Source organism: Amblyomma mixtum, chromosome 10, assembly GCF_055824585.1.
Source record: "Amblyomma mixtum isolate Tamu chromosome 10, ASM5582458v1, whole genome shotgun sequence".
NCBI classification, from domain to species: domain Eukaryota; kingdom Metazoa; phylum Arthropoda; class Arachnida; order Ixodida; family Ixodidae; genus Amblyomma; species Amblyomma mixtum.
In genome coordinates, this window is record NC_143021.1 from 175579833 (window position 1) to 175590013 (window position 10181).

Below are 10181 nucleotides of genomic sequence, written 5' to 3' on the forward strand. Positions count from 1 at the left end.
CAACGCAGAATTGTCTCTCAAGGGGAAAACATGCAACAATTGTATCTTACCTTTACTAATATAGGGGCCAGATTGTTGAAGATTACCGAAGAGTGTTGTAATTAAGTTCTAGAAAACGCAGCTAGCTCTTCAAAAAAATATGATTGATCTAACTTTAGCAAACACCAAGAGAGCAATGTGGGTCAGGAAACAAAAGGAAGGCAAAGTTAACCTTTTTTAAGAAGTAAAAATCAGCCAATATTGGAAAATTATGCAACATGAGGGCGAGAGAAGCGATACTCCCTCAGGGTAACGGAGTTGGTTCTTATAGACGGAAATCATAGCGGAGGGCTGTATAAAGTCAAGTTTCTACATGAGATTGAAAGCTTGCAGGGATGAGTTTACAGCAGCAGGCAGGTTAAATTGTAAGAATATGGGAGAGGCCTTTGTCTTACTGTGGACGTAGATACGCTTCCAATGACGACGCTAAAACATCGTTTCAGAAGTACCACCATTTATCACTTTCTTTCATGATAACTTTTGTTTTCCGAAGGTACGGCCACTTATTTGGTTTCAGGCACCCTGGCCGTAGAGGAACCAAGAATGGTTAACTACCTACAGCACCTATATGTCCCCATAGGGCAATGAATATTGCTCAGCTCCATTATGTGCACTGCGAGAAATAAAAGGCGTCATTTTATGAATTACTTCGATTTGAGAATACTCATGCCCCTTTCTGAGTAAGGTTATTCTGCATGCTGCGCATAGAAGATGCAGCCATGTCTAAAGTGTACCTAGTAATGTTAATTTTTCATTGTTATGCCTTGGCTATGTTAGCCGTTTGACGGAGCAAAAGATTGCCTCGTGTCTTACGTGAGGAGTTCACGGCATCCGGCGTGATGTCCTAACGAAATCCGGTGGTGCTATAGCGGCCGGGTTGCATCCGCCCATCAAGCGCACATCACTTCAGTTATCTGATGCCGGTCAAGAGTGGCGCGATGCCTATTGCGCGTATTTGGTTCTTAGGTCCCTCTTGATATGCGGTGACGTCATGACGAGTGTTGTGTCCCCTTTGCTCTTTTCTCTTTTCTGAGATTTCACTCATGCTCGTGTATATATATACGTGGCACGTTTGCTGAAATCAACAGTTGGAAGTCAGCGCGCTTCACTCTTGTGCCCTATCCCGGCCCTTCCTTCTACCCGAACTGCCACTGAAGCCTAGTGCGCCTAGCCCAGTAGAGTTCTTCGAGGCGCGCAGTGTCGTACCACGCACTTTTTTTTGTATGAAAGTGGCCATGGCAACACGCGTCACCGGCGCATTTGCGGGCACTGTCCTCATCTTGGCGCCACTGCTTGCTCTTCTTCAGGTTGTGGCTTCAACAGAAGGTGGGTGCATGATCCTAACGTAGTGATCTAGTTCTTGACGTAATCTAGTTCAACATCATAATGGCTGCGCAGGTGTGGAGTAGTATACAACTGCCTCTGCATAATGCTACTCGGGAGCTTAAGGAACTTTAATATAACGTACCTACTGCTTCTATTTGGAAACGTTATTGCCATAAAATCTATTGAACTAAGGTATGTTAATACACAAATGGTAATCAACAACAATGTACACTGCGGTTTATGGGTGTTTAACGTCCCAAAGTGACTCAGGCTATGAGGGACGCAGTAGCCATCATCATCATCATCAGCCTGACTACGCCCACTGCAGGGCAAAGGCCTCTCCCATGTCTCTCCAATTAACCCTGTCCTTTGTCAGTTGCCGCCACCGTATCCCCGCAAACTTCTTAATCTCATCCGCCTACCTAACTTTCTGCCGTCCCCTGCTGTACGTGAAGGGCTCCAGAAGTTTGGAACACCCGGGGTTCTTTAACGTGCACTCGCATTGCACAGTGCAGTCTAACGTGCACTCGCATGGCATGGACCTCTAGAATTTCGCATCGAAATTTTACCGCCGGGGTCGAACCCGCGTCTATCGGAAAAATGTACAATTCAAATGATACGTCCGGTCGGCATTTAATTTGTGCGTTTTTATTCTTCACCAAGGAATTGTCCCATTGACTTCCTAACAATCTAATAAAAATCGGTATCTGAATAGGGATCTGTATATTGCGTCTAAATGCAAAAATTAAGAATCTTTGGAATGGCTAGGGGACCGACATGTGCCAGTTTTCTCCTCCATAATAAACAGCATCCCTTCGATAGTCATAAAGATTAAAGGGACCCTCATATGATTTCCATGGGCATATTCCAGAGCAACAGATTTTTGGAGCTCCTCTTTGTGAGGATTCCAGTCAAATTGAAAGCTCTGCATTAACCTGTATTCTAGAAATATTTTTTTAAAAAATCGCTGCTCGCAGTAACCCGCAACCGGTTAGGTTGCGGGTTACTGGATGACGTCAGTTGGCCGAAGGGTCAGCCTTCAAGCTCGCCCCATCTGACTACTCATGTCAACTCTTGCTATATCACAATTAAATGCATGCGCTTGCGAGAAGCATGTAGGACACCTTTCCAGTGCACGCAGCTTGTCGAAATAGCCAAACTTCGTTGGGACACAGCGCCGAGGGTAACAGCGTTTCAGAAATGAGAAAAACTGATATTGATGTTATTTACAGTGTTCTACACGTCTCTAAATAGTTATGGATGCCTTCAGCAGTAAATGAAAAGTTATCTATTCAATACTAGTCAGTCAGCCAGCTAATTAGCACATCTTAGCTGTATTCAGATGTACTATACTGCTGAGAAAGCTATGAAGAGACAGGGCTTATGAAACACAAAAACTCCATCTTTTAAAACTGTGTAAGGTCTTAGGTGAAAAAACACGATGTACAGAAGAGTCGACAACAACTTGGAACTCGTTATATTATTTAAGCAGTTTTAGATCCCCTTATGCACGTTTATTGGAAGAATTTTTTTTTATTGTGTTGCTTTCATTAACTAAAATTTAATGTTAATCGTTTTCCAGTTACGCCTAGAGTTGAACTATTCGCAGATGTTTGTTCCTGGGCAGCGACGCGTGCCTGCTACGCGGAGCTCGCTCCTTTCGGGAATGAAACGCTGCTGCCAGACGCAGAGGGAGATTATAACCACCAGGATTACGCCGAGGCGTGCAGGTAAGAGACCGTTATTTAATGGGATTACTTATTGTTATTATAAAAATACTGCAATCACCATGCGGTGATTTTAGCATGGTGGTACAAGCGTAATACATGCAACGATGTGTTTAGAAGAATGAAGAGCTTAATAAAGCTCTTGTTTGAATATGTGGATAGCGTACAGGTCGAGCTTAACAAAGAAAAACGTCATGAGGTTGCGCCAAAGAGCTAAAACGTTGTCACTGCGAATAGGAGACAACCTAATGTCACTATAGACATGATAAGAAAGTAGTTACCGTTGGCGCAAGAGATCACGTTATATTTTAGTAGATTCCAGTTCTCTATTGGGAGTGGGAACAACGAATACATGAAAGCGTTGTTTATTTTTTATTTGGCACACTTGCCATAAAGGCGTAATTTCGGTTCGCTGTACACTAAAGGAAATCGCGTAAGGTGTTTTCATGCAGGAACCGGAGAAGGCTACTACTCTCATTCTTGTTGGTCAGCCACATGGAGAAATCCTCCTCCCTTGTCGCCATTAGTTCCACTTGTTACGCGAGCAAAAGAGGGTTGTAGCGAAGGTATGCCTATGCCGAGTAACCTAACTTGATGAGAAAAAAAAATAGCAAAGCGCTAAGGCAGCGTATGAGTGTCGAGCGTAGAGAGAGAGAGAAACAACTTTATTTGCTCGAGCTAAATACGACGTCTGCTTAGACGCCGTCGATGGGAGCGTAAGCAATGTCGAACGAATATTGCATCATTAGCCATCTTCCTTATATCCAGCACAAATTTTGTGTTATATCCAGATATATACCTTTTGGTGCCAACCTATAGAGCGGAAGAAGACAAATCCTTTGACGCCACTCCGAATGTCCTACGTCAATCAGTTTGGCCGTAATGTATGTTTGAAGTTTTGAGAAGCCATGGTTTGGGAAACCAAAGGTCGTCGGTGCGAATTCGTATCATAAGCTCCGGTTTTATTCGAATTTTAATCATATACACTGTAACGCGCTAAATCGTCTGATGCCACTACTAACAGTCTACGCCGATTAGGTGGCCCACAATCTATGTACCAAAGGTAACACCCGCTGGTCCCACTTAAACCACCCTGTCTCTCACAGTAACGCGACCTTGAGTAATGGGACTATTTGAGCTAACGCCCTAAAAACCGTCTTGGGAAGCATGCAAAGTACAATAGTACAGTTAGACCACGAATTGGTGTATATTTTGTTGGAAGTGGCAGTCTGCCTTCTTTTCTCTCGTATTTCGTGCCTGCATGGTGCGTATGCCCAATCGCCTAATTCTGCCGTGCGCCTTGGTCAAGGATTCACACGACAGTCCCTGTCACAATCATAAGTCGTCGATACACTCTAACTCATTGCCCTTCATGGTACGTACAGACTGTAGATGGAGGCTTAAGAAAGGGACCTTCACACGCATCTATAGCCGCTGTCACAATATGACTTGCAATGCACCTGCTGTAGAGGCAGGGCGCCGTGCGCTTCGTAGCTCCTGAATATGCCTTTGCATAGAATACGGGAAGCCCTATATGTTATTTTTTTTCAGCGAAACGCAAAACTTTTTCACACGGCTGCCACGCCATCGTGCACGAAGCTGTCAGCATGCCTTGCGTATTCATCAGAGCCACACTGAAAGAGATTTTACCCGTCCAATGTTTCCCTGTCGCATACCACTCGCTTCATCCCTCCCCAGCAGCGAATACTTTTTGCGGATCTCTTGCTGTCCGCCTGCACTCTAGAAGCTTAAACAGCCAAAAATGTTATATCGTACAGAATCCAACCGAGGCCCAATAACTGACAAACAGCTCATTTCAAGCGTAAACACCGATCAGTAGAGTTTTGGTCCATGATCGTCTAGTTGGTAAAAGCACTAACCACCACATCTTCGTATGGCGAGGTGGCGTGTTGGTATCCAGGGTTGGTATAGTAGAAGATATTCATTGCGCTTGTTCTCGGTCTTCTCAAGCAAAACCGCTGATCTGATGTCATCGGTATCAACCACTTCGAGAGGCGTTTCCAGGATTAAAACACAAATAGAAAAAAATATGTTCCATTGCACTGAACAAGCACTGCATTTCGTGCAGTGCAGTCGTCCTACTTATACAGAAAATTGAAGGGACTAAACTTTTGACGCGAAATCGCATTACCTCGAAAAAGCCCACTTAGGACATTTTTAAGAAAGTCTACAGGCTGTCCATAGACATCTGTCTGTAAAGTTTATAGACTCGCTATAGACAAATCCCAGAGAACAGTCTATAGTGAATACAAATGCTGTATACGATCTATATAATTATCGCCATACACTTTTAGTATGCTTTTATCTGTATGCAGTCCATATACTATGAATACACAAAGAGGAATATCTAAAAGAAGGCAATAGAGTCTATATGAAGTCTATAGACACTTTATAGACCCTTTTTATAATTGCAGCGCCAGGGGAGCTGTAGTTATTTTAGCTTTCATTCGTGGAATGTTTCTCTAATTATGTTAGAAACGTTTGTTTTCGGAATCATTCAGCTTGATCGCTGAAAGGGAGAGGTTTGCAAATTGATATTCGAACGCCCGTGAAAGTCAGCCTTTCTGAAAGCAGTGATACGAGCATACACACAAAGCTATTCGTTGCATCTTTTTAATTTTCACTGTGAACAAGATCCTTCTCCGTCCACGGAGGTGTTCTTTTTCCAGATTGCCTAAAAACACTTAAATTAACCACGGTTCCGATTAAACAGCTAGCACTTGTAAACGCCAGCCATATTTTTAGCGCCTCCAGTTCCATTGTTGACACATCAGAAAACAAAACTCTGTGGCTATTAAGAGGCGGTCGCTATCAGGAAAAGGGAGTGTAGTTCAGTCGTTTTTTTTAAGAGCGAGCATGTCGCCGCGTGCTAATTACGCAGAATCCAGTTAATCACTGGATTTTTTTTTTCTATTCAGGCGCCGACATTACTTATTGGTGATTTCCAATACACTTATAAAGTCGACTATGTTTATTTCAGGTTTTAGAACGCTCTTGTTCGTGACGAAATGCTTTGTGGTTGTTTGATCTTTGCAAAGATGAAAAGTTTCGTTTCGCTACACTTTCCACACAGAGGACTTCCGCTTCCCAATCGATGCTACAATCAACTCAGCGTCTGCCCCGATGAAGTGAAGGCGAACTTCAGCGTCTTCGAAGAAGGTTACAAGGGCGTTTTGGAATTCATTTGCGACAGAAGTGAGCTTAGAGGTGAGTGTACTCCTCGCTATCTTTTTTTTTAGATGAACTGAATTATAACTTCAAATTAGTGTCCTCTGCATTTTTCTCTCTTTGTGTTCTCCAATGACAGCTTACTGTCGCTAAGGTTGATCTGTACCAGTATTTTCCATATCATCTTGGGTCGTCTCCGCGTCCTTTTCTTTCCGGTCTCCATCTCTAGACGTTTCTGTAACGTTTGGCTACATGGCTGAAATTTTATGCGATAGAAATTGAGTCCACTCTTTGATAGCTTTTGGAATAAAAGAAAATGTTGTATATCAGCGTCGAAGTGACCCTGGGAAGCTCTTGCGAGAACGAAAACTGTCTGATCAGTACTTCTTGTTTAGCGGGCGTAAATAGAGTGTTTTCTAAAACACACAGAAAGATGCATATCAGTGTCTAATATTGAACTTATACGGCCATCGCTTTAACTCTCGTTCAATTTGTATTGTCCAGAAAGTCTGCCTGACATCTACGGCGTTCTCTCTATTTCTAGCAACTGTTCTTTTATATGCGTACTCGAGCTTACATCGACACGCTTTGCGTAAAAGCATACTGATCGAAGCTTATATTTTATCGTTTCATCTTAGACATGCGTATGCTTTTCTCTTCATAACAAGTTCTCTTCACTACGGCGTAGGAGGTTGTACGGTCTCGACTATGCTTTCTCTTTTAACGGCGCAACTGTTTTACACTTTATTCAGGGTTAGCGCTCGTAACAGTAAGCCATGTCATGGCGCCTACGCGCTTTGTGCAGCGATGTAAATGTTAGAGAACTGCTTGATATTGATCTGTAGCACGAGACATAAATTACAATAACGCCACAGATCACTAATCCGTGCTGGGAAGCTCAGGGCATAGTGCATTGGAACAATACCATTTTTGCTTTTCCGGATCTCCTGTTTATGGCCTATGGCACACGGCTTGATCACTCCATGGAGCCAGACACGGCCAGGTCGCCCAGGGACCATTGCGATCTCGCCCTACAGCTTGTATTACTTAGGGATTTATCGCAGTGTTTCAGGCGCATTACATGAAAAGTTCCCTCACCCCCTACTCTCCTGAGTCTTATCTCTTCTGAAGAGTCGACGAGATACCGTACCAGTCCTAACATGAAAAGTCGTTTCCTTCGATGGATCACTAAAAAGTGGCTATTGGCAGAAAAAAGCTGGGCCGCCATAATGAAAGAAAACTGCTTTCTTGACGCTGCACGACGCTATGGAGTTCAAGATGCTTTTGTTTCGATATTGATCCGATGCAGCAGCGCTCCAGCAAACTAGGTGCACTTCATTAGCCAGCGTTGGTGCCGTTCTTTACTCGCCTACCTAGATAGCGTGGCTACCTGCAAAACGTTTTACATAAGGCAACTGTGGAGAGCATTTCAAGCGGCCAAATCTCCGGACTGACAGTGAAGACTAAGATAGAAGTGCTGTTTCGCCTACCAGGAACTGGGGCTGCTCCTAGGCCAGGTTGATATCGGGAGTGGTGCGCTCTGTGACCTTCAAATTGCACCCAATGTCACGCAGATTCCGCAGTCTGCATAGTAAAAGGTTATCGGCTGGTTTCTTTTTTTTATCATCTCCTTTAATCGCCGTGTACTACTACACGAGACGCGACCGAATCTCTCGGCAGTGGTAGCGATCATATGCGCGACAGAATATGCAAATTTTGGCATTGATCACTGCGTTTTCAGCACGTTATGTGTAATTTTTGCAATGTTTTTTAAGAAACCGGCCAAAAGCAGCGGTGATTATGAGCCGGCGACCGCTGAGCAGGTGTGTGTTTGGGCGCCCCGGGTTTACTTTATACGCTTTGTGAGCATGGTTGGGTTTGCCTAATGGACCACAAGTTACTGCCAGGTTTTTAGTTTCCGGCCTGTTGCACTGGTCGCCTCCACGCGACAAAAGTTGTTCAAAATACTTGCGTGAAATAGTCCTGCTTGTACTCTTGCAGGCGTGCGCAAGTTGGGGGCTTGCGTTGACGATGATTTCGCGAGGGAGTGCACCATAAAATATTTGATTCAAGTTTCCCAAGGAGAAATCGACGAATGCAGGTGAGCCAGTTTTTTTTTTGGTTTAGCGTCCCAAAGGAACTCAGGCTATGAGGGACGCCGCATTGGAGAACTCCGGATAGAACCGACCACCTGAGGTTCTCTAACTTGCCCTGCCATTACACACCACACGAGCCTCTAGCATTTCGCTTCCATCGAGATGTCACCGCCGCAGCCAGGATCAAATCTGCGTCTTTCGGGTGTGCAGTCGAGCAGAATAATCACTGAGTCAGCGCGGAAGAGCACGTGAGGTGGGCAAATTGGGATTGCATTAAGAACCGATTGGTAGCCGTGTTAAAGCAGTAAGGATTACATACCTTTTCTTATGATCCCAGTGCGTGTGTGCAAAATCTCATGCCACCTTTACCAAATTCCAGTCATAGGTATGCTACCAATCGTGCAATGGCATTGTCGGGCTGCTTTTGTTCACTCTTTCGATTTTTTTAGACAGTCTATAGACTATCTATAGACTTCTGTCTATAAAGTACATAGACTCGCTATAGACAAATCCTACAGAACTGTATGCAGGGAATACAAATACTATAGTCAATCTATAGATTTTGGCCATACATTTTTGGTAGACTTTTCTCTATGGACAATCTCTTGACCAAGAGTAGGCAAAAATATATATCAATGTGAAGGCAATAGAGTCTGTAAGAAGTCTATGGACTGCCTGTAGACCATTCTTCTAAAGGCGACGGGCATGAACTTTAAAACTTTTGAGTAGAAGTGAACAAGAAGGTTCTCGTAGAAAATTGTGCTCCGGAAAAGCTCGGTTAACGCCGATTCTATTTTTTTTTGCTGCAGTTTTGATACAGAGTTCACAACTTGCGTAGTCAAGAAGACCAACAGGAGCTGCCCTGCAGGGCACGAAGCGTTCCGAGGATCCTTTAAGAAGGTGAGCGCTTCAATGCAGATGCTGCGAGGCTGTCAACGATCATATGAAGCAACTGTCGTTCCTCGGCGACCATCTGAAGCCACTGTCTTTCCCCAACGATCATCTGAAGCCACTGTCGTTCCTCGACGATCATCTGAAGCCACTGTCGTTCCTCAACGATCATCTGAAGCCACTGTCGTTCCTCGACGGTCATCTGAAGCCACTGTCGTTCCTCAACGATCATCTGAAGCCACTGTAGTTCCTCGGCGATCATCTGAAGCCACTGTCGTTCCGCGGCGATCATCTGAAGCCACTGTCGTTCCTCAACGATCATCTGAAGCCACTGTCGTTCCTCGACGATCATCTGAAGCCACTGTCATTCCTCAACGATCATCTGAAGCCACTGTCATTCCTCGGCGGTCATCTGAAGCCACTGTCATTCTTGGACGGTCATCTGAAGCCACTGACATTCCTCGAGGACCATCTGAAGCCACTGAAGTTTCTCAACGATCACTGAAGCCACAGTCGTTCCTCAACGATCATCTAAAGCCACTGTAGTTCCTCGGGTATCATCTGAAGCCACTGTCGTTCCTCAACGATCATCTGAAGCCACTGTCGTTCCTCAACGATCATCTGAAGCCACTGTCGTTCCTCGACGATCAGCTGAAGCCACTGTCGTTCCTCAACGATCATCTCAAGCCACTGTCGCTCCTCGACGGTCATCTGAAGCCACTGTCGTTCCTCAACGATCATCTCAAGCCACTGTCCTTCCTCACAGCATCCTTGTGGGACTGGTGGCGGCCTTCTTTTTCTTCCGTGTACAGAGCACATAGAGCAAGAGAGAGCGAAGAATCAAATGACAGCGAGTTTCTCAAAATACGCTTCGTACGATTACAAAGCATATCTTGGATGCACTGGATTGTGT

General features: G+C 44.6%; 1 protein-coding gene across 1 annotated transcript; it reads left to right on the forward strand.

Annotated features, from left to right (window-relative positions):
• Positions 1 to 1024: 1024 nt before the first annotated feature.
• On the forward strand, positions 1025 to 9814 carry LOC149327798 (uncharacterized). The gene is made up of 5 exons (XM_089564976.1): positions 1025 to 1365; positions 2948 to 3095; positions 6187 to 6320; positions 8283 to 8382; positions 9187 to 9814. The coding sequence occupies exons 1-5, from the start codon at positions 1263 to 1265 to the stop codon at positions 9812 to 9814; spliced, it is 1113 nt and encodes a 370-aa protein (XP_089421102.1). The 5' UTR covers positions 1025 to 1262.
• The last annotated feature ends 367 nt before the right edge of the window (positions 9815 to 10181 follow it).

What these genes read in the sequence shown, in the direction of transcription:
- LOC149327798 (XM_089564976.1), top strand. Translation starts at nt 1,263, where the DNA reads ATGAAAGTGGCCATGGCAACACGCGTCACCGGCGCATTTGCGGGCACT. An exon ending in CGACAGAAGTGAGCTTAGAG is followed by an intron (nt 6,321 to 8,282) that starts GTGAGTGTACTC and finishes GTACTCTTGCAG; the next exon opens with GCGTGCGCAAGTTGGGGGCT. An exon ending in GGAGAAATCGACGAATGCAG is followed by an intron (nt 8,383 to 9,186) that starts GTGAGCCAGTTT and finishes TTTTTGCTGCAG; the next exon opens with TTTTGATACAGAGTTCACAA.